We start from the raw sequence: 27,862 nt of genomic DNA on the forward strand, positions 1-27,862 counted from the left end.
TGCATGTTTCATTGAAATACTTGTACATTGTTTTTATTTTAATTCAATTTTTTTTTTTTTTTTTTAAAGAAATCGATGTGTGATGATTGATCAGTCGTATAGAGTCGGAGGTAGAAACTTGGTCGGTGGATGAGAGAAGAAGTTGGAGGATAAATGGAGGCAGTTTCTGCAAGAAGTATGTGTTGGTAGCCAAACATGAAAGACAGAATATGATGTTTGTAAGCGAGAGACAGAGAGAGAAGAAGAGTACAGGCACTTGCTGAGAATGGAAAAATGAATGGAGAATGCAGTGTAAAAAGCAAGACACATACAGAATGTGAGACTTAAAGTAAATAAGAATAAAACCTGAAGGTGGTTCGAGGAGAGATGAGAACAGAACACAGGTAGGGACAAGATTATGTGGTGAATTGCGATAACACCGAAATAACACCGCAAAGCGTGACAGTACACCATGTAACACCAAAATGCAACTAAAAAAAAATTAAATTCATCAGTATATATAATCTAAAATAAACTCAAATCACAAAGGCGTTATCTTTTAACACACTAAATTCAATAAATATAATTTATTTATAAGGAAATTAGTGCCCAAATTTATACGTATACTAAAAATATTGAAAAAAAAAATTACTTTTTTTTTTTATCTTGCAACTGTTATTAGTAACTCAGTTTTACATCATGGGGGTACAATTTCCAAACACACAAATATTTGCGAATTTATTTTTATTGTTCCGAATAGTTAAACATGCTTGGTAAAATTATTTTATTGTAAAAGTGCAATATACTATATATATATAAGTCAAAATCATTTAATTGTCGTATTTGTTTAATAATATGCTATAGTTAAGAATAAACAGAATTCATAAATAAAAACCAAAGTAATCTCCTGTTTTTGAAAACAATATTAGCTTGAAAATAAAACGGTATAATCTTCTTCCTTCAAGTAGGAGTGCGGAACACTGGAAACACTGTGGAGGAATGAAGGAAAATGTGTAATAAATAGTTCAAAAGGTAAAAATGAAACAATAAGGTATATTTCAAAGTTCATAGGAAAACATGGTCACTAATCAGGTAATCACATATTGCTTTGTGGAAAAAACTGCTTTGTGTAAGACAATATAGCAGCACTTAATGTACATATTCATAAGAAAATAACTTTACACAGACAATTATTTCAATTTTGCATTGATGGGTTGGGGAAAGTCATTTTTGAAACTACTATTAATTAATACTTACTTTAATGCTTTCTTCAGCATATAATACAGTTTTATATTGAAAGGAGACAGAATATTTTTGTCAAAGTTAAATTTTGATACCTTTGTTAATTACGATGAATTATAAGGATGTACTGTTCGATTGGGTAAACAGAGCAGGAAGTGATGTTAAAGTGGGACAGCTAAAAGTATTGATATTTTTATGTCCGGACCTGTATCCTTACCTGTATTACAGATCGGGTGTGTAGCATTATATACTTTTTTTTTTGCACACGGCAGTACGTCGTAAAATCAGTCCCAAGTTTGACAGGATGTGTGAGAAGCTTTAATTACTGTCGACCAAACTAGGTGGCGTGACTGTACTGTGAGTGGTCGCTCTTTGCCACAGCAAACTGATGGTCATTTGTTCCGTAAAAGGTTACTGCTCAAAAGACGGTAATACATACATAAAAAAACTAGTACAGAAAATGGAGCTTGTCACCAGTATTTGTTTCATTTTGATGATAACTTTTTTTTCAATGCCTTGTCATGTGTCAACATGCACGGATTCCTGTCAGAACGCTGTCTGCTTGTAGTGTGGACGAGTGTATCACGTCCGGCCCACTGACGTAGCCAGAGGTGCCGGGACCGTCTCGTGGAACCACCAAATCTTTTTGTAAATTAGCCATCCTGCAACTATAAGTGTTGGTATTGTGAAAAAAAATGTGATTAGATATAGTGTATAGACTTGTTTTCTATTTTTCACCTTTAAAAAAAAAGGCTCATTTTTTTTGTTACATCAGTTTATAACTTTTTTCCTCTGAAAGAACTCTTGATACATTTTGACAGGTAAAGGAAGAATAAAGTCAATGAACGCACCTGCTACTCCTAATGTCTATAAATATGATGTAATATATTATATATCTCTGAGGAAATACACGAAACATTAAAGAAAAAATGATTCATACAACTTATTCCTCTCCCAAAATAACATTTAGTTACTTAGTTTGATAGTTTCCATGAACCCAAGATGTGTGTCTTTATTGATTAAATCAGGTGAAAATTGTTAATGGCAGCTGCTATGAGACGAGGTTGTTATTGAAAACTGGGAAACAGTCGCACACCTTCATGCGAGACGTATGGCCACTTGCCTGGGCATCACCTCACTTATCCACATGCGACATACAAGTTTTGGTTGAGTGCCATTTCACGTGGAGAAGTGTGTGTGTGTTAGGACAGGCCAGAAGCTAAGGGCCGGGGGTTCAGGATTTTGTCGGGGGGGCTCCTCCACACTACTTAATGTACAACTTTTAAAATTCCACTATTTGGAAATATATTCAGTATGACATTAAAAGAATGCCCCAGTTAAAAATTTTAATGGCATCAACTGTGATTAAACAGTAACACAAACAGTTTTAGATAAGTGCATGCACAAGTACGTACTGCTTTGTTGTTTGCTCGCTTTCAACGTACGTTAAAAGAATGGCGCTTTCCCCAATTAGTAGAGGGTGATCATGTAAACTTTATTTGGCAACATGATGGAGCCCCTCACCATTAGAATCTCTTTGTACGAGAGTGGTTGAATGTACGAAGTCCCTGGCCGTTGGATTGGTCGTAATGGTTGAGACAACAGAGCTCTTTTTCGCTGACCTCCACATTCATCTGATATAACGCCATGCCATTTTTTTTTCCTTTGGGATTTTATAACAGATACTGTCAATGTTCCGCCGCTACCTAGAGTCGAGACAAAGAAATGAATAGACTATTGCTTCCATTACTCCAAACTTGTTAGCCAAAGTATGGGAAGAATTGGACTTAAGGTTGGATGTGTACTAAGGTACACATATTGAACATTTGTAAGAAAAACTAGGGTTAGTTTACCTTCTATTTGATGTATGACTTGTTGTAAATAGCCTAAATTAAACTGTTATAATATACCGTTGAAACTGGTACATTCTTTTATGGACATATATGAGACTAGACGTTACCATGGCCATAACTGTAGATGTGATAGCTGATAGGTGTGTATCTCATAACTTGTAAGTTTCAGTAGACTTGTAATTTTCACCCTGTAAGGGTAGACACGCATTAACAAAAAATCTAGAAACTCAACTGGGAAATGAAAAGGGGGGAGGTCTCTGGTTAATATAGCCTCCCAAACCTTGTCTGTCTCTGCAGCCCTGGTGAGTGTATGGAAGCTATAATTAAAATGGACTGCTTCCTGTCTACTTACTCTCAGATAGTGTGACCTCAAGTCATACGCTGGTTTGACCACATTTTCTGATACACCATTGCGTTGTGAGCGCTGAGCGAAGATCATTGGGAACTTCGATGCAGCAATGGTTCGACTAATCAAAAAAAATTTTTAAACCTAAAGTTTTAGATAAAAATTATTAGATTAATAGAATACATAATTTGTACAAATCTGATGTTATGCCTACGAACAGGGTTATGATTTTTTTTGTCTGCTAAACCTTGTTTATTCAACCCCTTGCAGTTATGGTTGGTCGTATTAAAAAACTCATCAGACAAAATATTTTGGCATTACTCCTGCAAGTTATAAAACATTGAAACGGATGTGATATTTTCCATATTATGGAAGTTAGTATGATTTTTCTGTTTTTTATAAAACCTTTCCCATTTCTACCCCTGTGGTCGGATAATGCCTATTAACAAACTAAACTGAGATTTTCCACTACTATATTTTATGTATTAGTTTGGAAGTGACTTGAGAAAAATTGCGACCGTTATTGTGTCCACAAAATTTTGAGTTGACGATGGTTTTGGGGTCTAGGAACCATGAAACCAAAAACTATATAAAATTTTTCCAGAAGTCGCACCATGGTAACAGCTACAATAGGTAGTATTTCTTTAAAATCTACCTAAAACTTGCCTTAAAAAAGTTACGAAACAAATGGATCATGTGCCATGAATCAATTAAGTCTGGAAAAGATAGAGCATTTCGTAGTGTTGCTTACTGAATTCCACTGTCATTCCATTCCATCCTCTAACATCCAACTCATGTAACATTCGCAAATGACAGGCGTGTTAGAAGTCTTCAGAGAACGTCTGATGTTGCTCTCACCTGATGGTGTACCCTCAACGCAATGTCCTTACTTGACACGATTAATTCTTCAGAAGTCATGACTGGCTTAACCCAGTGATTGTGCTCCAGGAAATACATAGTACTAATGTGTTTTAGGTGGACAAGTTATCTTAAACATGCCTTAAAAGTATTTCAGGAAAGTTACAGTTCAAGTACAGGATCCAGAGTTTTAATAACGTTGTATTATTTACAGTAAAAAGTGAATACATAATGATGGACATCAACTAATTAAAAAAAAGGTTTTGAACACAAAAACCAGGTCACAGTGGTGTTCCAACCTTTCACTATATACGATCATTCACAAAATCAACTGTCTGCAGATTTTTTTCCACCTGGTTTACATTGCATCAAGAAAAATACAAAAACTTTTGAAACATTAATGATTGAATTTATAAATACCAGGTATTTTTAAGGGTAAAATTATTATAATTAAGCACAAGTCTTTCAAAAGTAATTTGCTTGGAAATACCCAATGCTGAAATTTATTATTATATTATTACAAAATTTTCCAGCAAGATTAGCATCAAAATTCTGCCAGTTATCTATTAAAACACAAGACATTTAGCTTTTTTTTTTCCTGGTAAGTAAATATGACTAGGCTTTAAAAGGTTCATGCCACACACTGTACAGCTAGATAATTTTCAGACACTTGCTGGCCGCAGAAGTGCTCTCTCATGATGAGTGGACTTGCTTCCAGTGGCACGCAACATACAAGACATCCAGAAGCTAGGCGGTTCTTTTAAACAACATTAGTCACTAGTTGGTTGTCCAAGGCTCTGGATGCGGTGTGAGTCCTTCACTGACAGTTACGCCATCTGGTGAACCATCTTCAGAGTTGGCTCGAATACTATCTAGACATTCTTCAAGCACTAATTGCGTGGAAGGTCAATATTCTTGGAGCGTTCAGCGATTAGAGATTTTGAAGACTTCTTAAGATATTCAACTTAAAAGGAAGAATTAAGAACCAAAACAAACCACCTTGGTTTCCACCGGTTTTATGCCATAACAATTATCTATTGTTATATTTTAAAAATATATCTTTGTTAAAGCATTGTAAATATTTATTTTAGAAGAATGCTTGACGGTGATAGTTTTTACATGCTAAAAACATTTTTCCCTGTAAGGTTACTGTCATTTAGTATTGAATTAATTTTTGAGAATGAGTACAGTTATAATAATAATGTCAATAGATATAATGTTACGGCCTTTAAAAATCTCTTGATGCTCTCTGCAATATGAAGACAAAATTACCAACATTAAAAGTAAAAAAAAAAATGTTACGGCATAAAAACTGTTGAAACCAAAATGAACTCTTTCGGTTTCTTTCCCCATTCACTGTGAGCCTAGTCAAAATGGTGCACTGATTCAAAGAAACCAATTCATTGTCAAGATCACGTTAGAAGTATCACAGTGAAACCCCACCACAGTGTACCACACTTTCAACAGTATATCTCACTCTTAAGTACTTATTTTCAGATCCCAACACAGTATATTTCACCCTTATGAACAGTTCAGTATGAAGTACTGTCATTATTAAGCATGAAAAATAGAGTGTTTTCGAAGATATACTTATTTAGTTGCGTTATGAAAAAGTGATGAGTGAGATTTTACGACGTGCACACACGATGCAACAAAATTTTCACAGAGTTAAAAAAAATTTATATATATATATATATATGTGTGCTTTTAAATCTTATATTTTAGTGATTTGATATTGAATACAGATACTTCTTCAGGCACATTATGAAAAAAAATGATAAAAATGAATGAATGAATTTTTACTCAATTTTATACAAATGTTTATATTAATATTGCCTACTGCATGTTTATTTAAATTTTTTAAGTTGAATTTATACTTTACCAACCGTATCTATAGTAGCACTCTATTTTATTTCTAACAATTATTTGCATGCAGAATTAAAGTTAATCTTCTAAAATGTGTACATCATAAATTAATTCACCCATTATTTATTTTTATTTTGTACGCTGCGGTGAGGTTCCATCGTGCAGGTAAAAAAAAAATGACGAAAGTAAAATTTGCCAAAGTGAGCTTCCAAAACTCTCTCAACCGAAGGCTACCGATGACACGAGGCAGTAGCAGTAGTCTCCGCCGCGGGGCCGGCCGGCGAGAGACGTCAGCTGCTCTGGTCGGCCCAGTGCACGTGGCGGTGGTTCTCGAAGGCGTGGAAGTCATCCTGCAGCTTGAGCTGGTCGCGCTCGCGCCGGCTCAGCTTGCGCTGGCGGGCGGTGAAGTAGCAGCCGACGAGCAGCAGCAGCTGCAGCAGCATCCACGCCATCACCAGGCCGATGATGGCGCCGTAGTACAGGCAGACTGCGCCCGGCTCCTCTGCAACCCACCGCCGACCCTCCAGTACCCGCGCCGGCTGCCGCCGCTCGGAGGCTCACACACCACCAGACATCTGCTCTGTCTCCCGGCCGCGGCCACCACCGACACTACGTTGGCAGGCTTTAGTGGGGGAGGGATGGATAAGGTGATGTAGAAACAGAGATATAGATATCCATATAGAGAGATAGGTATGTATGTATGTGTATATATATATATACACATACACCTATCTCTATATCAATATCTATATCTCTGTTTCTATATCACCTTTTATATATATAATTATTTATGTGTGTGTGTGTGTGTGTGTGTGTGTGTGTGTGTGTGTGTGTGTGTATATATATATATATATATATATATATATATATATATATATATATATATATATATATATATGTATGTATGTATAGAGAGAGAGATAAAGCTAGAGAATTGAGAAAGAAAACTAATAAATTAAATAAATATACTATCGGCTTACTTCTAAAACCTCGTAGCTCCATTTCAGAGTCAATTTTACAGGAGAGCTTAAGAGCTTTTGGAGCACGGTTTCGACTGACAAAGATACGTGGTTTTATAATTTCTGAATAGAAAAGAGACTAAGTAGAGTTGACTTACGAGGTTTTATCAGCATACGAACTATGAAAAAATGAAAAAAATACACCAAACACATTCGGAATATAAAACTGGGAAAATCTGGACTTACGAGGTTTTAGAAGTAAGCCGACGATATATACATACACATAAAAGTAGATACACTTAATGTTCAGAAACTATGGGGACTTATTCTGGATGCACCTGCTGGCAAGAAAACAAATAATTTGTTCAAAAAGGTTTTCTCTGCATGTTTTTTTTGTTCAGCCTTAAAAACGACGGGATCTCGAAGACTAAAGCAGGCTCCAAATCGCTTGGGTATTGACTCAATTTTTGTAATTTTGAAAGATATCAGGATGTGGTGGGATCGAACCCCCAACCCGCACCATGCGAGTGTGATGCATGAGCGATCCCGTACCACGTGGCAGCCTAATTTTAAATAAATACATATAATTATAAGGTTGCTCTGTTATGAACTAGGTATATCTTATTTGTTCCTAGTATAATGTATAGATGCAGATGCAGATGTTGGTACTGACCATCCTTCAATAACATTTTACACATTATTGTTAACCCTTGGGACATAAACAATTTGTATTACCAACATAATGATATTTAGTATAAAAAAAATGGTTAGCATAATAACACCCATGTACCTTATGTATTTCTAGGAACTATGAAAACAGTTTGCGTTAATGAGAGTTTCGTATTAACAAGGTTTTTGTTAATGACATGTGGAACCTTCCCTCTCCCTATCCCACAAGCTGTGGGGCTGACATAGGCGGCTTGGCTTCTCACATAGTTAACATGATGTCTTCACTAGTATTTTGCAAATTTTTTCGTATAGGAGGGGGGAGGGGAGGTTATACCCCTCTCCCTGCGGGATATGAGTGTTTTGTGATGTTTTTGTGTTTTCATTTTTTGATTAGGTACCCTAGGAAAAAAAGAGACAAATCTCCCCAGTGATACCACACCTGAAAATAACACAGCATTTAAACAAATTCAGGCAATTAATTTGGTTAATGTATCAGCATTGGCTACGGCTCAGAAACTAATTAAATCTAAACAGCTTTCATCTTATTTACCTTCAATATATTTTTACACAATGTCTAACTTATCTCCGATTTGACATTTCAAATTTTCCTTGGTTTCTCCGTGTACCATTAGTGTTGATTAAGTAATTAGAAACGAAGGACTCTTGCTAATGTGTATTTTCAAAGGGGCAAGTTATGAGGATCTCTCCTCCTCATTGATAACCCAGCCTTCATATCCTATAAGGATTTCCAGGCTGGGGCCCCCATGGGCACGGATACGGATACGCCGTATACGCAAAAAGGAAAGGCTTTCAAAGGGGCAGCCGGAACGGTGACGCGCAGTGGCGGGGCGGAGACGAGGGCAGGGGAGCGAGCGTTCACCTGGCACCAGCAGCAGGATGTTGCTGTTGTCCGGGTCTCGCTGCTGCAGCACGGAGCCGGCCGCCAGCTGTGGGTTGCGCACCACCAGGGTGCGCTGCATGGGCAGCTGCTGATACAGGGAGGCCGGCGCGTCGTCTGCCGCCCGCCGGCGCCGCCCGTACGCCAGCACGCCTGCCCCGCAGTCCGTCTGCAGCGACAACACCCGCGTCCCACAGCTCGCTCCACAAGCACATCAGGGCTCCGCGTCCCACAGCAGGGACAAGACTCTACGGTGATTTTGTCACTCAAAATAAAAACACAATACATTGAATCAATTGCTTCAAACAATTTGTGGTTAAGACACTTAAAAGTACTTAGTACGTAAAACAATACTACACATACCAATGAGAGTAAGTTAAACAAAAAAAAAATTGGAAATAAAAGATGTGATGATTAAAAAAAATTACAATGGAATGTTAAAAGCTCAGAATCATTATACTCTTAATATTTTCTTGTGATGCTTCACTGTAGCGCTTTACCCATATCTTAATGGCATCAGCTATACTGCTCTTATTTACTTAAAAAAAAAAAAGAAATTTTTACTTAGTTCATAAAACTTTTCAAATAAAAACCTAACTGAAGATTTATGAAATTAATTCTATATTTTAATAGCTTGAAGGAAGTATTTAAGGTGAAATTTGCTGCATTTTGGTGTCATGAGGTGTTATTGACTTCCATTTTAGTGTTGGGCAGTGTATTGAATTATGTAATTTTGCTGTTATATTATACCTTTTCACCATATAATCTTGCTTCTATTGCATAGACAACAGCGTTATTAAAACAGGGCTGATGAAAATGGAATAAGACTACATTTGTGGTTCTATCAATGACTGTTCGAATGAACGAACATGAGCTGATATCCAGGTAATTAGCGACGAGGAAGGAGAGATATTAACGGAACAGTGACGGAATGTACTAGGGGAGACGGAAGCATCCAGAGAAAGCCCACCAGCTCATGGCAACGTCTGCCAAATTCATTACTTCCGGAAAAAACTCCAGTGGGAATCGAACCCCGATGGTCTAGGCTGGCTCCTGACGGAGGTCGAGGAAGAGCCAATCCCAGGGAGCGTCAGAGTCACACGCTGTGGCAGATAAGGGACGAGAGAGATAGCAGAGACTGAGCCCCACTGAATTTATAAAAAAATGTGTCAGAACTCGGTGAAGGCAGTGTTATTCTGGGTGATGCAAGGTGAGCTGTTACCACACTTGAAATCACAAACCACAAATGATCCGAGGGTAGTCTGAAAAGTTTCCGACCGCAACATGAAGATGGCAGTACTTGTCAACAAAAATTGGGGAAAGAGTTTGCGCATGCTTCGGAACATAGGTACCCTATGAAATTTCAGACATTTTGGACGTGCAATTGTTTTTTAACAATCATCTCTGCAAAATAGTTGTTTATGAAGGTGATTGTCTCCTCATTCGACAAAAAGCACAACTTTTAACCTAGAGAACAAAGAAAAGTGAATGGGGTTTAGATTTGGTAAGTTAGGAGGTGTGTCAAGCAGTTCATGCTGCAATTCGTAGATTTTCACCATGGCAACTGCTGAGGTGTGAGCTGGTACACTGTCTTGGTGAAACTAAATACTTTGTTTCTGCAAATGTGGCCTTTTTCTGCAATTTCTGCCTTCAGCTTGTCAAGTAATGTTACGTGGTGTACTACTGTCAAGTTTATCCTTTTTCAAGATAAATGATTAAGACAACTCCATGACTATCCTAGAAAACAGTCATCACCACTTTCCCGGCCAAAGAAACCGTCTTCGCCTTTTTTGGAGCCAATTCCCCCTTCGCTGTTATTGGTGTCGCAAACTTTCATTGTCACCCAAGCTGGTACGGCCATGTTTGTATGCATCTCCCCAAAATATCTCTGTGGTAAATGATGGTGCAGAGTCCCACTAGACAGTGTCCAACTTGTCTTTAACATGCATACACGCATTGCCTTTGAAAAACAAATATTTAATGACAGCTTGATGCTCAATTTCCCATTTGTACAAAAAAAAGTGCATTGATTAATGCAAAAGATTGTTAAAAAACAAATACCAGTCCAAAATAAGGTACATTCCGAAACATGTGCAAACACATTCCCCAATTGTTGTTAGCTGGTGGGTTTTCTCAGTGAGCTCCAGTTTGCAACACACATACATTCATTTCGTCAAGGCTGCATCCTTATTTCATCACCGCTAACTGTCTTAGATGACCTTGATTCCGACGAAAAATTAAGCTCAATTTAATCATTTCGTTATTATGTGGGAGATGACAATTATTAGATGAGATTCATGCATTACTCTCCACTTCACAGGCTACGTTGGCGAAATGAATTTTCAGATAATAATTATCTTTTATATCCAGAACAATTATGTATTTCGAATGTTCCTCTATAAAAATTTTTAATTTTGGTGATCTGTAACAAAATGCACTGCATTTGAAGCCACGATAGAAACGTAAGACCTATCTCTGGGCACTTTTCGGCATCAGTATCTGTAAACTGGCAAAACCTCGTGGGCAAAATGTTTGTCTAACTAATTGTGTTGTGTTCACTCGCTAAATACTCAATTTTTTGGGTTTCAACAGCTCGGCAACGCTTACGAAAATGCTTGTACGGTGTTACTTTCTGAATATTTCTTCATGCAGATCGGCAACTGGTCGACACTGCAGTTGAGCCCGAGGCAAGTCGACGGCGGGACTCACCGGCTCGCAGGCGCCGGGGCAGAACCGCACCATGACGTTGAAGCGCACCACGAAGGAGCGGGGGAACTTGAAGGCGCGGAAGTTGGCGACGAGGGAGCGCGAGCGCGGGGCGGCCCGGACGAAGGCGGGGAAGGTGAGGGGGTCGGGCGGGCAGCCCCGCTCGTCCAGCAGCAGGTACGAGTCGGAGCCGTCGTCGCTCGTCGCCACCAGGTGCGCTGCCTTGATGTCGTATGGACCTGCGGGGCAGAGCCCCCCGTCGCTGCAGCGCTGCCCGGCTTCCATACACCACCGATGCTTACAAGCAGTTTCAAATTTTTTTCATTTTTACAACTTGTTGATATTTCTGAGACCTTAAAATAATGTCTTTTGACAGTATTATTACAGTTGTGTATATTCTGAAATATATAATATATATTATTTCACATGGTAAATTTTTTTTTAGTAATTGGTCACTATTAATAACAGTACAATGGTTATTTACTATGGTCCAATGAGCCAAAATTTTGAATATAAAATGATATAAAAATTTTGATGGCAAAAATGTTTCAAACCAAAATGGTGTATTTCAGTTACTTTTTTTTTTTTTTTTTTTAATTTTAAGTAAGAATAGAATATTATCAAGTGATGCTCTTGATGAAACACAGGGAAAAACATTTCTAAAATTCTCCTTTAAAATAATTCTTAAAAAAAAATTTTTGTTGTAAATTTTTTAAATTTTTCATTACTTTATAAAGTTGTGTCAAAAAGGTTTGTGCTCTTTGGGTGTATCTGGCACAGAGCACACTCAAATAAGGACAGTGCTAATAGCAGATACCATGAATTAGAATCTGCAATGTAAGAATGAGACGTGCTACAGAGAATTGCACAGTACACTATTTCTTTATTTTTATTCAACTTGTAACTATTCCTTTTTTTGAAACATAGTAATGTTGACAACTCTAGTTCTAACAGATTGGTTCTTCTGAGAAGACAAAAGCTGCATCCGAACACTGGTCTAATGGATCCCTTAGTTAAGTGCATCACAGTGCATGCGGACATCTTTACTCTGCTTCCAAATCCTCACAAGGGAGGCATCAGCATCCCTACATGCGTCCGCTAAATCCAGGTTTCTAGGATGCGACACTCGCATCTACTTACATTAGCTTAGGAATTGTGTTTTATTTTATTTCTAAATACTATTTTTGGCGTAAGAGCTGTTTAAAATGTTATAAGCATAAGTGTTAACTCAAATAGAGACATGTAAAAAGTTATTAAAAATTATCGCACAGCAAATTTTAAATTATTTAATACTCATTAAAAGTATTTTTTTTGAGATTCATAACAAAATACAATTATTTCTCTTCCATTTACAAAAATAAATCACAGTTACAAGGAACTAAACAAGATGGTGCAGATGGCAAAAATAGGGGAAAACCTTGAAAATTCAGGGGATTTTTTAGCGACAGGGAAAATTCAGGGAAATTTCTTAGCTAGTCAAGGAATAGTTTTAACGATATAGCTACTGAAAAATTGAAGTTATATTAGAGTCTTATATCTCAGTGTTACTTCTGTTTGCTCGCAACCAAGCGAGGACTCGGACCACGAGCACTGGGGCCACCGCCCACTCACTGTCCGCGGGGTCCACGTCGATCCTGAACTGGAGGCTCTGCCCCAGCTGGGTCTCCGTGGCCTCGACGGCGTCGCCGCGGCTCAGGTCGTAGATGTGCAGGCGCACGGTGGGCGTGGGCGCGGACGAGTTGACCACCACCGCGCCCGCGCCGGGCAGCGACCTGGCGACACGCGCCCACACGTCTCGTCCTCACAGACAACTCATCACAGTCGGGAGAAACAACTAAACAACCTTTTTTTTTTTTTTTTTTTTTTTTTAAATAATGTTTGTAGGCTTTCACGGCCATCGTCTGAAGTAGCTTGGCTTCTGGGTTGTAGCCGTGTCCTTGGCGAATAATTCACAGAGGATTCGGTCGACATTGCAGTCGCCATCATCAGGTAACTGCTCCCCTGATGTCGACCGAAACGTCGCGTCGGTGAGTTATTAGCCAAGGACACGGCTACAACCCAAAAGCCAAGCTACACCTGTTTTTTTAATTTTTTTGTTTAAACTAGCTTTTTTTCATTACGTCAGTTATTTTGGTTCTCAGCATATTAAAATGGAAGCCGTACAACATCCCGCTTCAAAGAACTGGAAGTCCAGCATATCTGCCCATCTGACTCAAGACTTTAACCGCAGAAAGGGTATTTCCCCGCAGGGGGGAGGATTCTACATGGAATGGGTGTTTCCCACAGAATTGGGGGTTTACTGTACAGTCGGGGATTTCCCACAGAATAACAATTACATATTTAATATTTTTTTTTTATTTTCGAGGAGTATTTACAGGTAAAAAGATGGATAAAAAGGGGGTTGTCTGAAAAGTCGGTTTACGTACGATAATTTTATGTGATAACGTCATAAGAAAACATTGATGAAAAAATTGCACATTTTTTAATTTTCAAATATTATTTACAGTTTTTGCAAATTTAATTTAAATAATTTGTTTAAATATAATAAAGAACAATTAGTTATAAAAATAAACTGAAATCTAATCAATGTCAATAAGTTGATAATTTGAAATGACAAAATTGGACAAATAAATCAAAATTGTTTAAATTGCTGAATTAAAAAAAGCCCGCCTCAACCTGTTTGATATTATAGAAGATTTCCTCGCATGGGTGGTTGGCCGGTTCTTGCATGCTCGACTCAGGCGGAACGTGACAAAGAGTCATGCTTAGAGGCCGGAAAAATTTGCAGATTCATTCGGTGATAGGCTAGAATTCAAACACATACACCTTCTAGATGATTTTGCTATTGGCTTACTGTACATCTTGAAAAATCTCAACCAGTTACAAACCCTCAACCAAAGAAGGATCGAATCACAGACAAACCAGCTGAGACGACTTACAAGTCGGCAGCCAATGGACTTGCGTTGTTTGCCCGAGTGTACAGGGGAATGTGAGGTCCATCCGGAAGGCCATCGACACCGCGAATTTTTCCGGGCTCTAGTCATGCTTTTCGGTGCGTGCAGCTGGCGTTCATCGACTCAGGTAATGTACATGCGAGTGAAGGTGTGTGTGTGTTGGCAGGGAGGGGCCACGTACTCGGTGTCCGGGAAGGTGAGAGACGTCCCCAGGGTCACGTTCTGCGGGGCCACGCCCTCCAGCAGGCAGCCGATCTTCACCGCCCGATCCCCCCTGCGCTGGATGATGGGGTTGTTCTGGATGATCACCACCGCGGACAGCAGCGTCCTGCGACCAGCCGCCGTCACCTCATCAACCAGGCTTCTCAGCACCGCCCTCAACCACTCAGTACTGAACCCAGTGCACCGCAGCATTACGCACAAGCAGGCTTTTGCGAACAACGCTTCTTTTTTTTTTAATTTGAATTGAATACCTAATTATCCACGAATATCAAATTATAATATACAGAGGAACCTTTAATTCCTCACACTACAAAGCAGTCCCTGAAAAATTGATCAGTAAAATGGAAAAAGAGAGGAATATAATATATACAACCATATACAGAGTTTTAAAATGAAAGAAGTTAAAAAAAAACCTGGCAATGCATTTGTTTAAAACAGTAAAATTTTAAGTCAGAAATTTTTTTTGATGATCCAACTGATTATATATATAAATATAAAGCCTCTTATATGTTACATATTGTTTTCATGAATGTTCTGTGAATGAGTCTACTTTGTGTGCCTATTGGTAACAAATAATTTGAAAAAAAAAAAAAAAAAAAAATCCTAAATGAATTGTTGAAAATAATATCAAATTAACAAGTATAAAATATTTTTCAACTATTACAGATCCCTACTACACAACGGTAACAAGTTACTGTCTTCACATCTTAAGGTTGACTTGTGGCGACAGAAAACACAACAGAGGAACTGCTACCGAGAACAGTGTACACACCTACCAGCACCTGTTTCTACATTCAGTATCTCTCTTTCTCAGTTTATAATTTTCACATACGAGAATAAACCAATTATTAATTTCTAAAAAAAAATGCACACCAAGGGTTTTTTGTAATTAAATTGTCAGCACACCAGCTTCCCATCAAAGAGTTCCGGATTCGATCACCAACGGGTCCTTCCCAGACCTGCTGGCGATTGAATTGGGAAACAGTGCAGACGATGCCGACAAATTTTCTCTGAGCATTCTAGTTTATTTCCTCCTCAACTGAATTCATTAGTTTCTCCCTTACTTCCTCCCCTCCCTCCCAGGTGTTCACTTCTTTGGCTGGCCGAAGCAACGGGTAGGGCTGGCCGAAGCAACAGGTAGGGCTGACTGCTCAAATCTATAGCATTAATAGTTTATATAATTGCCGTCAAACCATTTGTATAAACATTTCCTGCCTTGAACTTGGGCACGTGAAGTAACATTAGGTTTCAAAAAAACCCTAAACTGCATTAGCCAGTTATACAGTACACATCCGACCTAAAGTCCAATTCATCCGACATGATGGCATGCGATTTTTTCCTTCGGGGCCGCACGAAAGATTGTGTCTATTGCTTCCACTACTCCAACCACCTGTGTCTGAACTCCAGCATATGATTTAGGTGGTTTTTAGCTTATCAATAAAACTGAACTGTATTCGAAGGTCCTCCTCACGTCCGCCGGAGGAGAGGGGGGGGGGGAGGGGTGAGGGAAGGAGCACCTGTTGGTCTCGCCAACCGACTTGACGACCAGCACGCCGCACTTGTTGTCGACACGGCCGGCGCGCGAGGGCGACTCCAGCGGCACGGTGAGCACGGTGGAGCCCGATCCGCGTCCCTCCGCGCCGCACGTCTCCGGCCGGCCCCTCACGTACATGCGGCCCGTGAACGGCTGCAGCGTGCGCAGCGTCACGGACATCTCTCGTCCCGAGCACGTCACCAGCACTGCAACCACCGCGCCTCTCCCTCTAACTGCTTTCAACTGCCCATCCTCCGTACCATGTGCGTCTCTGCCTGAGGACGGGAGCAGGTAGCAGTTCCCCGAAACGTCGCTTGTTTCTGTTTTGGTAAAACTACTGTGCTCGTTTTGTCTTTTCGTTTTGTCGTGGTTTTTGTCTCGTTTCAACCATTGTGCTGAATTATTTTGGGTTCAATATTTTTTTGTGCTGTCATCATTTGTGGTTTTTTTTTTTATCGTTCTGTTCTGTTTTGAAAAAACTATTGTGTTTGTTTCGTCTTTTCGTTTTGGTCGTGTTTTTGTCTCGTTTCAACCGTTGTGCTGAATAATTTTGTGTTCAATATTTCTGTCTCGTCATCTTTTGTGGGGTATTTTCGTTCTCTTAGTACATTTTTCTTTGTTTTTCTTTGTTTGTTGACCATATTCCTGTTACAGAATATTTTGTGGTGTTTATATCCTTGTTGACAACAGCAATTTTTTTGCTTGATTTGTGTTTTTTTTTGTCTTTTTTGGATATATCTATTTATTTATTTCTCTATTTTATTTTTTTATTTTTTAGTTTTTCTTCAACAGAAAAAGTTCTTAGCAATGGCTATGTCCAAAAACTTACATCAAGTTAATATATTTCAAATAGAATAAAACATTATTCATAGAGACTGGAAAAAATTCACGATTGCGATGACCTCTAGGATGGACTCCATAATCCCCCTACACAATCAGGCAAAAATGCCCACCTGCTCATTGGCTACTGACTCGTGACACCTGTCAACCGGGACGCTTGCGATTCGATACTCTTTTTCGATTGAAGGTTTTCCATTGGCTCAAAAGTCCTTCAGATGAACTGTGGGTCAATCACAGAAGCAAATATAAAGATACAGTTGTTTTGGATTCTAGCTTATCATGAAATGAACCCGCGAATTTTTCCGGTCTCTAAATATTAACAAGTATAGAATATTTTCAAACTTTTGTTTTTTCAATCAGAGAGGTTCTAGAAAATTTGATGCAAAATAAAAAAATAATAAACCATAAAAGATATGTAATATTAAACCACAATAGAATGTTGCAAAGTTCAAGAAAATAAAGTACCTGGCAATACATTTTCTTAAACAAACCAAACTTTAATTCTGCAAAAAGTTTTTTTTTATCCAACTGATTACAATAAAAAAAAAGAAAGTTGTGTTTAATAACTTTTAATTATAGTCAGATAATTTGCTACAACTAAAAAATAATAATAATATTAAGTTGCAACAAAAGAGATAAAAATTACTCACTAGTTCTTAGCTTCATACTTGTTAATTTGTTTTTTCATTTTGATTTTTTTTTGTGAACAGATCACACTTGGAGTATCTAATGGTATTGAATAATAAAATCCTCACGTTCCAGACGATCGGGGACAAATACCAGCGAGGATATCCTGGTCTTGTTTTCTTAATGTTTACCTGTAATCACTCCAGGCAAATGCATGACATAGGCAGGGGCGTAGCCAGGATTTCTTTTCGGGGGGTGTTTACTTACACCCTGCCCCCGTGAAATTAGGTGCTATTTTACCAATTCCCTAATTAAAATATTGGATTAAAATAACATAAATTTGTGTCCCGACTTTATGATATTTTTGTAACGAGACACTGTTGAAAATTCATTGCTGAATATTAAGGGTTATCGGCTCAAGGGTTCTTTCTTAGTTTCATCTAAGTGCATTTGCAACAGCTAGACAAGTGTAAATTTTGTCATAAGTACATATATTTTTTTTTTTAATATTTCAAGGGGTGTTTGGACACCCGAAACACCCCCCCCCCCCCTCTCCCCCCCCCCCCCGGCTACGGCCCTGACAGAGGGCACATAGGCCTTCTTTGATGTCTGGTTGTGTCGCAGACGGCTGCACTCACGGTCCAGGCACGGTATCTTCTCCAGGTACGCTGCTCCGGGGGCCGTGAGGAGGGCGGCCGGCCCCGCGCTGGCCAGGTCGTCTCCGTGCAGCCGGCACAGCGAGCTGTTCCCGCCCGGCCGCGCCACCCACGTCAGCGCACGGCAGTTGAACTGGGACTCCGCGTCACAACGGCCCTGGCACTGACACAGATTCCACCCCTGCACCACCTCCCACACACAGCATGTACATTACTTGAATTAATCAGTTTTATACTCCGTAATGCAATTATTTCTTCTAAAATAAACTATCATCTTTCAACTGATTAGTAATAATTAATTCTTTAAAAAGGGGAATAGTTGTCGTAGGTATAAAGAAAAAAGGGGGTTGTCCTTAAAGTGGGTTTACGGACGATGATAATTTTACGTGATAACGTCCTTTATAAGCAGTTGACAAAACAGTTCACGTGTAGGTTGTGTGTGCTGCCGCTGTGTCTCTCTTCTACTCGGACGCATCAGCCGATGGAGTGGAAGAGAGACAGGTGCGTCACAAGCCGAACGCTTAGGCCGATCGCGCCTCTCTATCGCTTGTTCCGCGCTCTCGCTTGCACGCTCGGCTCAGGCGGAACGTGACAATGAGTCATGCTTTTTCGTCCGAGCGGCCGGCGTTTATCAATTTATAAGACGGTATCATGTCAAAAATTGATTTCATAAACTTCAGGCTTGTCAGAGGTGAATTACTGAATAAATTATACTTCCCCAAATAATTTTCTTTGAATATATTTCCTCAAATTTTAAATCTTTCAATTACTGAGGATTTTTATAGTATTGGAGGATTTGACGATTTGATTGGCCCATCCGTCATTTGGACATATTAACGCACTTCATTCACAGATTTTGGGCAAGAGTGGTACTTCAGGATCTCAAATGACAAAGGTTGGCTTCTTCCAACCTATATTTATTCCCATAAGTTAAAATTTTGTGATAGAATATTGTACATAAAAAAAAATACTGTGGCCAGTAAGGGCTAATTTAACAGTTAAATAAATTGTACCTACACTTCATTTATTCACACTTGATTGGATAAAATCACAGTGGTAAACCATTAAAAACTATGCAATTTTTTCTGTAAAATATTTACCAGAAAAAATTCTAAATGAGGTTTTACCACAGTTAAAACATTCCTTGCACAAGACAACTCACAAACTCGCGTCGCGTTGGCATACCTGTGTTTTGGTGAGCCCCCAGTAGTCAGCGTCTCCGAGGCCGAGCGTGTTGTTCGGGAACTCCTCGTACGAACACGTCTGCCCTCTGACTGCTGTCGGCAGAACCACACAGCAAGCTTACGTCACGGCACATCGGGTTCCAACAGAAAACTGATTACCAAAGTTCCTGACTTCTTTCGATTGAAGCTAGTGACAATCCGGACTAAAAATGCATGAAGTATAAAAACATTATACATAAATCATAAGATTACGAAACACAAAATACAAGTGTACGAACAAAGTCACTGAGCTAGGTTTATATAAGAAATGTAACCCGGTAGAAAACAGAGAAATGTAATAAAATGCAAACCGACACTGGTGATGAACTCTGAGCGAACCAAAAGTGTCGGCCCGGAGTTCAAGTTCAACAGCCGGAACCCACCCAGAAAAGTCTGAACGCAAGTGGCTCGATGGATGACAGACTCCAGAATGCACCCGGTCATAGAAAGTCGGAATTATACCTTTCATTGTACTTTCCTTTCTAATATTCACTTACCATACAAATCACCAAAAAGAAAATGTAGAAATCATTTTTGAAGATAAAACTTGAATTAAATTAATGAAATACAAGAGACCACATCTACAACATTCAATATCACAATTTTTATCCACTTTGCAGTACTCATAAATAAGACTAATTGTTTCCTTTTTATATTATTTTAAAGAAGAAAGAAAATAATACTAACTACCTACATAAGAAGAAATGGAAACAACAATTCAGCATAAAATATATGCATATTAATGTTATGACAAGCATTAAAATAATGGATATGAAAAAAAAAATGAAAACCATACGAGACACTGAAACTTTAAATCACATGGAGGCTTTCTATTTTATCAAGAAGTACCACCAACATTCTGCTTTAAGGTGCGGGAAAAGGAAATAAGGGTGGAATTTTTTTAAATACATGTAGACAGTGAACTTCCTCTTGTTTTGATAGTCAAGTGTGCAAAATTTAATCAAGCTCAGAATATAACTGCGGATAAATAAAGATCGCAAGCTTTCACGCCCACTATATGGAGTTGCTTGGCTTGTGGGATGTAGCTGCGTCGAAGGCAAATATGTCACTGAAGTTTCGGTCAAGCTTGCAGTCGCCATCTTCAGGGTAGCAGTTACAGTAGGTAACTGATGAGTAGGGACAATATTATACGGTGAACTGCGATAAAAACTGAAATAACACCGCAATGCATGCCAATACAACAAATAACACCGAAATGCCAGTTAACACAACCATTCAGCACCGAAATGTAACTAAAAACATGAAATCAATCAGCCATTTGACAAAACTTAACTCAAATTACAAAAAAAAAAAAAAATTCTTTAATCATGATTAATTCACTGAAATTAATTTTTGTAACATGAATTTTGTACCAGAATGTATGACCGAAATTGATTGGAAAGAAATTAATACTTTATTGTTTGATCTTGAATAACTTACATTTTTACAATAATCCCGGCACGTTTCAAACACACAAAAATTTGCCAATTTTTTTTTTATATTTGTTGAGTACTTCTGTTCTAGACATGCTTATTATTATTCCTAATATTTTTAATGTAAACATGCATCAGGTGTCAATCAAAATAGGATTATTTTGGTGAAATACGTATTAAGAAATATTTTTGTTCCATACTTGTGGAATAACACCCTATTTTTTTTTAATGAATACAGACAATATGCGAAAATAAAACCTATAACACCGGGATCTACTGTTTTGAAAACGAAACTTTCCTAAAAATTAAAACCACCAAATTGAAATTTCGGTAATTTAATGGACATTTCAACGAAGAATCCATAGCAAATAAACGAATGGTTCTTAGCAGTTCCAGATGAGCGGATTGTCGTAGAAACTCCATCGCACCTCGACTTCTGGGTTCCGTTGTGATCAGGTCTGTGGAATTTAAGATTTTTTTTTAATACGAATTAGATTCTAGGTAGTGAGTTTATGCTCAAAGCAAGTAACATTTATACCTGTGAATTTACTAAGATTTATGGAAAATTTGTAACTGGTACTCCTAGAAAAATTATAACAGCGTAAAATTTTTCTAAAGAGTACCAGTTACGAATAGCGTACGTAGCTGGCCTCGGTGGATTTAGTCATAGAGTTCCGCCGATAAAAATTGTTCCGAGCGCTGAATGTCACGGTAATGTGCAAGCTTACCTAGGAACTGTGCTTTAATCCTTCACAAGCTGGCAGCTGAGATAAAAAGGACAATGAAATTGAATGGCTTGGCATGTCGCGGAATGTCTGAGGCAGCTCCGCAGCAGGGGGAGCAGGGCTACTCACTGGCATTGAGGCACTCCACCTCGAGGTACTGCACGCGCACGGGCGTGGCGCGGTAGGCGTCCGGCTGGGAGCGCCGGTCCTCGAAGCTGAGCGAGCAGCGGCCGCGCGAGGAGTACGTGGGCGGCGTGTAGACGGCCGAGCGGCACGGGAACAGCGTCGCGGTGAGGCAGCGGTCCACGCACTGCTCCACGGAGTCCACCGCGAGGGCCGGTCCCGCCGCCTGTCCCACCAGCTCGTAGCCGGGCGCCCGCGTCGCCGCCCACAGCCGGCCCGAGCAGTTGCGCGGCACTGCGCACACCACACCGCGCTCTAGCCCCACGTCTCTGCGGGGAGCACGGCGGACACCGGGTCTCCCATTTCTCACTTTCGTTCGTCCCGTCGAAACTCCATTCTCATATGATAACCCCGATCTAGACTAAATGTTACACCCTAATTACAGTCAACGGCAACGGAAACCAATTCCTGTAGCTGCGATTACTTAAACACTCTCTTATATCAACCTCTAAAGAGACCAAAATAATTCTACATTTTTATAAGTGAAAACATCTTTACAGTTTGAAAACATGGCAGCTTGTTAAACAGTAAATATTATGGACAAGATACAAAAAAGTTGGTAATGGTTAAAACTGTTTATTAGAGCCACTCACATGCCACGAAGGATAAATTTTTGTCATCTTGGAAAATTCAAAATTAGATTTTTATCACACAGAAAATCTTGATGACCCTCATGAGCCAGTGTGTTTCCTTGAGGCAGTAGCATTTCCCCCACCACTGCAGCCTAACTTTTCAGCACCCCTCTCGTCCCGTATATCTCTCGAGCCACAGGAGAGTACGATGCAAGCCAGCCCTATCAGCAGCTCCGAAACTCTGAGCCCACCTGCCTGCAGCCACAGCCGAGGCTGGAAGGGACTGTGGATGGTCGTGCGAGCAACTGCAAACGTGATGTCATCGAAGAGTGTCGACGTCGAGAAATGGCCTGAGCTATACGCATCCTTGCCGTGCGACGAACTGGAACTACAAATACGTGGCTGAAAGTTCAAATATCCACGGTGGGTGAATTTTCACGTGTTTATCGTGTTTGGTTGATGGAGACCTGAGTCTCGCGAACAGCGAGGTCGATGGAGGCAGTACCTCCCAGTGACTCGCGCCAGGATCGTCGCGGTGCGGAAGACTTTTATGAATAAAAGCGTAACTGTTCGTTAAAACCATTCATCACACAAATGTCAGTTCGAAAGTATAATGTTGGAAATTGTTTTAATTATATAATTTTTACAAATTTTTTTTCTGAAAACACAAGCTAACGCATCGATTTTTGGTGACAGCATTTTTTTGTAATGTAAGTAAATCTCTTAATTATGTAGAACGTTAATTAAAAAATAAAAATATATGTTTTAAACAGAATTGACGATTGCTTGCATTTCATGGATATGGACTGGATCGCAAGTTAATAAACACTGTCAGGAAGCCTACTGTTTGCCCGGCGAGGTCTCGGTAAGCAGCGAGGAACGTGGGTCGATGCTCACCCTGCAGGCACGCCCGCTGGAAGAAGCTGGCGCGGCGGGCGGTGACGACGGGGGGCACCTCGATCTCCGGCGGCAGGTAGGACGATGCGTTGACGCGGAAGCAGGCCGACCGCTGGTAGTCGATCACCAGCGACCGGCAGTTGCTGGACGAGCGGCACCTGCGCACGGCACGTCTCTCCCTCGGCACGGGCATCGACCACCGGCCACTCGTCGTCAACACACTCGCTTGCTCTTAGTTTGTTTTTATAGGCGGTTAAAGTCTCGATAAACCAAGTCAGAAACTGTTATAAAATAAGCTAATTTTTTTTGTGTTTCATTTAATATTTAAATAAAAACAACATGACTTACGAATAACAATATCCACTCCTACGAAAACTTCTGGTGAGCAAGTAAGAGAGTTTTAATCGCCCTGTTTATCGATAATCGCTGGCCACATGACCACTTCTTCTAGCGAGCACAAGTTTTTTTGCCAATGAGTAGCTAGTAAACTCGCCCGATATAATAGAGGCTTATACTCGTGTTGCACTCAGAGAAGCTGTCGAGTTGGCATAGCTGTCCATCTGTTTTAAATAACTTGCTAACTTAGCGTTTTAAATATATATATTTTTTTTTCAATATGAATAGTTAAATTTATCCTATATTTTTTTTGCGTATTATTATCAATAGTGTGGTTATTCAGGAGTGCATAACCAAATTTATAGTCATAGTATCTAACAAATTGGTGAAGGTGAGGATTTTAAAACTTTTGAAAAAATTCCTATGGCTTAAAAACTACAAGAAGTTTTTAATTTTTCTTTTTTTGAATCAGAACTGCAGTTAATTGACCTATAACTGCTCTTGGCTTGACGCTAAATCCTGGGGCATTATCTGCATTTGTTAAAATTTCCTACAAAATTTTTAGCTGTAGTTTTTAATCCTCTCAAAACAATTTACTGGTACATACGTAGATCTTACAATTACTCGATCAATTTTAATTGCAGGGCCACAGCTGCCCGACAGAAAAGGTATCTTCAGTCTCCTGCGCAACCTCAGAAGCACGGAGCAGGGCTGTACCTCCTGAAGCACTCGGCGGTGACGGCCGCTCCTGGTTGGCTGTAGAGGAGTATGAGCGTGTCGTCACTCGGCGCGTAGCCGGACACCTTGATGAACGCGTCCGTGCAGTTCTGGCCTGCGCAACCACATGGGAAATACACGCTCCTGGCTGGACTTAACAGTGGTGCCAACTGCACTCCTGCGAGGGCCAGATTTTATTTTTGGGACTAATCCAAAGACCAGTCACATTCAAATAAATATTATGTATCTTACAACAATTTATGTTGTATTATTCTGCAGGAAAACAAATAAATACAATATGTTGCACGTGATGAATAAACGAAAAATAATTGTCTTGAAAATAGTATTTATGAAGACTTAAAAATTCTTAATCTAAAAAAAAATTACAATGAAAAAGTAGATAAAAAATATATCAATAAAATTTTCCAATATTTCTGTGAGAATATCATGGCTTCATAACACTTGTCACTGACAACTTATTCTAGTATGTCCAATCAAAAATGGCTATTACATGACAGTATACTTGATGTTTTTTTTGTGAAGGAATTGATTAAGCGGGCCGTACGAAAAAGAGTCGCGGGCCGGATCAAGCCCACGGCCCGTACATGATCACTGCTACACATGCTGGTATGCTTGGCTTGCTGATTGGCTGATACCAGGCTTAGAGGTTGTCACAAGAACTATGATTAATGCAGATGTATATATGTGTAAAGACTACTTTGCGGTCACAGGGTGGTTCCATTAGCCGAGTTTTAATATTTGGTGGATTCACTTGTGGATTTTCGAACGTGGGTAAATGTGTACAATGTTCCTAGTGGCCCGTGAGATAAATGCAAATTATTCTTTTTTTAGTAAGAATTTGTCTCACAGTTTGAGCGCAAGACAAAAAAGCATTGTTGCAGAGCAGGGGTTTCCAATTGGTAGTCCATAAGACACAGAAAAAAATGAATTTTAAAAATGTTACGACAATTATGTAATAGCTAATTTTCTATGTTTTTCAGTTTGTGTTTTTTTTCAAACACTTGTTAAATATTAATTCCAAATTCAGAATTATTTTGTTCTGGTAAGGCAATCTTTTGCTTATTTTTCGTTTTGCTTTTTAATTCAATTTTAAAATAAAGTTTTTAAGAAATTAAAATTGTCAAACCTTTATTTGAACTAAATGATGTGTATTACTTCACACTGGTACCTCTGTTCTGCTTGCACAACTACATGAAAACTGGCCAATGGGAGATGAAGAGAAGAAGGTTGTCTCAGGGACGACCAGACCGCGACCTCCGCTGGGGGTACCTCGCGCGTACCTGCGGCGAGCTGCAGCAGTTGGCAGCCGGCCAGCAGGGCTGCCAACAGCAGCGCGTCGGTCATCGCAAGTGCGCTGTCCGCTCACCGCGCCCGGCACAAGCGCCGCCTCCTGGCGAAGAGCACAACATGCCACTCTTCACACCACTCACACTCGTCAGCTGCTCAGCTGGAGAACTGTCAGGGAACTGCACATCTTATAAAATTATTGTTTGATGGTAGTATTACATTAAGAGTTGAGCAAGGCAAAAAAAAAATATATATCATATTTTTTGTTATATTCCATAATCTTACAAGTTTCTCGATAAAGGCTATCATGCAGACAAAAATCTGAGTAATTTTTTTCATGTCCTACTTTTATTTATTTATTTAATTGTAAAGTTTCTATCTACGGTTGAAGGATAAAAAAACCTTATTTGATAGGTACAACATACATTAACACCATGTACTAACAAAACGATAACACAGGACAATGGACAAACAAGGACAGTTCAACCAGAGATCAAATACTGCAATGATAAAATTAAAAAATATAAATAAAAGCAGTTATAACTATACCATATTAATACCAATCAAAGGAAATAATAACATTAAAAAAAGAATGAGTGAAAATACATGCAAGATTATTAATAAAGAGAGATAAATACAAAGTTTATAGAAATCTATACATCTAAAGTAATGTAAGATTAGGTGAATATGTTGGTAAAAACAACAGTAACAGAATATATGAAGATAATGCTTATTCAGTTGTACTAACTGTACTGTCTGTACTATCGTTATCATACAATTTAAGTGCCTCAGTTGTATTAATTTTAAATTGACACTCATAACTAGTCTGATACCATTCTGATTCATAGACAGAAATTCTATCTACTATCGTAATTGTGTGGAGGGAGGGGTAGGACACAGTAGCAGATACCTGCTCCACACTGACACATACTTATAAAATGCATTTTAAAAAACCTAAAAACAGATTGAGTTTGCTTATGGTGCTGGTATTTCAACGTAATTTTCAAAAGAAGTACATGTTCTCTAGCACAATTCATATCGGTAAGATATAACTGTATTTAAAAGTATGTTTCTAAATTTTTACAACTTCAAATATTTGATAACTGAAAACTTCCTCCGTAATGGCCTCTGGGTTTAAGCTTCAGTGGCGTCTCGTCAGGGCAAGCAAGGCAAGCAGTGCTTGCCCAGGCAGTTTCCAGACATTGTATTTTTTAAATAAATATTTTATTCAGAATAGTATTTTACTTTGGCTCGTGCAGTTAGGTGTATGTATTTTTTACACTATCTTCTTGGGACCCAATACTGTGCGCTGTGCGCTATAAAAAAAGAACTCGTTGACACAAAAACATGCTGTTTTAGAAGCGTTGCTAGGTTTAGAAGCGCTGGCAGGACCGCTTTCAGCAGGAAGGCTGCCGCAGTAGTTTCCTTTCGGGAGGGGGGGTGGCATGGTACAAAGGTTCAGGGAGGGGATTGGCTGGAAAAATACGCGGTAGAAGCTACGAAGGTAACGCTTTCTTGCCGAACTGGAGCGAACATGGCCGAAGCAGACTGTGGAATTTTTCCGCCGACTGCTTCGGCTATGTCCGCCACAGTTCGGCAGGGCAGGTGGCGATGTCTCCTGTAAACTCCTACACGTAATGCATGCCAATTTGCATCCCGCATGAATGTGCCCAGGGTTTTCCCTGTGTCTATGCAGGTTTTACCTGGGCCCAACCTATCTCTAGTTATAGTCTAGATTTAAGAGTGAGGGGAGTTAGTCATGGCGCCAATCGCTGCCATGGCTAGCCAATCCCCTCCTAGCACATGATGCATGCGACCCTCTCCTTGCATGGCTAATCCCAGCATGACTAGGCGTATAGGCTTCGGCCTGAGACGCACCTAGGTCCCTCCCTAACCCGGACCCCTCCAAAATACACTTAGTTTTAGCATTGAATATATATAACTTATAGAAGTCGCGAGGGGATACGATTTATTCTGCCAGTTTTGGAATCAAAACTGAGGTAGTTGCAAGCTCCCCCGCCAGACAGCTCTGCTTTCGAAAAGAAGGCACTCGTGGTTAGTGTCTCCCACGCTAGAGCGCTATAGTATCGCTTGTCTCAAGGTCGCGCGCGTATTATCTCTCTCTCTCTCTCTATCTTTTGTATTTTGTTTCCGTTGCTGTGTGGAGGGCCAGCGCATTGACAAGGCGGGAGGTTATGCTCGTCAAAACGATACGTAAATATATTGAACACAAATGTATTTTGTTTAAAGAACCGAAAG

The 27,862-nt window shown here is 39.5% G+C and overlaps 3 protein-coding genes and 1 long non-coding RNA gene across 6 annotated transcripts in view; 2 read left to right on the top strand and 2 right to left on the bottom strand.

Annotated features, from left to right (window-relative positions):
- LOC134535234 (ras-related protein Rab-3) overlaps nucleotides 1-2,078 on the top strand; it is a 70,131-nt gene extending 68,053 nt beyond the window's left edge. For all 3 annotated transcript variants that reach the window (XR_010075590.1, XR_010075592.1, XR_010075593.1), the window contains one exon: nucleotides 1,790-2,078. The gene's annotated coding sequence lies outside the window, so the exon portion shown is untranslated. The remainder of the gene's footprint in view (nucleotides 1-1,789) is intronic.
- Nucleotides 365-25,701, bottom strand: LOC134535230 (uncharacterized). Its single transcript, XM_063374295.1, has 12 exons — nucleotides 25,597-25,701; nucleotides 24,296-24,410; nucleotides 23,243-23,400; nucleotides 21,720-22,007; nucleotides 19,395-19,486; nucleotides 18,192-18,372; nucleotides 16,070-16,292; nucleotides 14,512-14,658; nucleotides 12,988-13,148; nucleotides 11,380-11,615; nucleotides 8,653-8,839; nucleotides 365-6,646 (listed from the first exon to the last, which is right to left on the bottom strand). Exons 1-12 carry the CDS (start codon nucleotides 25,658-25,660, stop codon nucleotides 6,435-6,437), a joined length of 2,064 nt encoding a protein of 687 aa, XP_063230365.1. The 5' UTR covers nucleotides 25,661-25,701; the 3' UTR covers nucleotides 365-6,434.
- On the top strand, nucleotides 20,900-24,621 carry LOC134535236 (uncharacterized). The gene is made up of 2 exons (XR_010075595.1): nucleotides 20,900-22,768; nucleotides 24,223-24,621. It is a non-coding gene; the product is annotated as an uncharacterized LOC134535236 (long non-coding RNA).
- LOC134535231 (leucine-rich repeat-containing protein 40-like) overlaps nucleotides 25,599-27,862 on the bottom strand; it is a 69,892-nt gene continuing 67,628 nt past the window's right edge. Inside the window, exon 13 of the mRNA XM_063374296.1 lies at nucleotides 25,599-25,706. The gene's annotated coding sequence lies outside the window, so the exon portion shown is untranslated. The remainder of the gene's footprint in view (nucleotides 25,707-27,862) is intronic.

Source organism: Bacillus rossius, chromosome 8, assembly GCF_032445375.1.
Source record: "Bacillus rossius redtenbacheri isolate Brsri chromosome 8, Brsri_v3, whole genome shotgun sequence".
In the NCBI taxonomy this organism is placed as follows: domain Eukaryota; kingdom Metazoa; phylum Arthropoda; class Insecta; order Phasmatodea; family Bacillidae; genus Bacillus; species Bacillus rossius.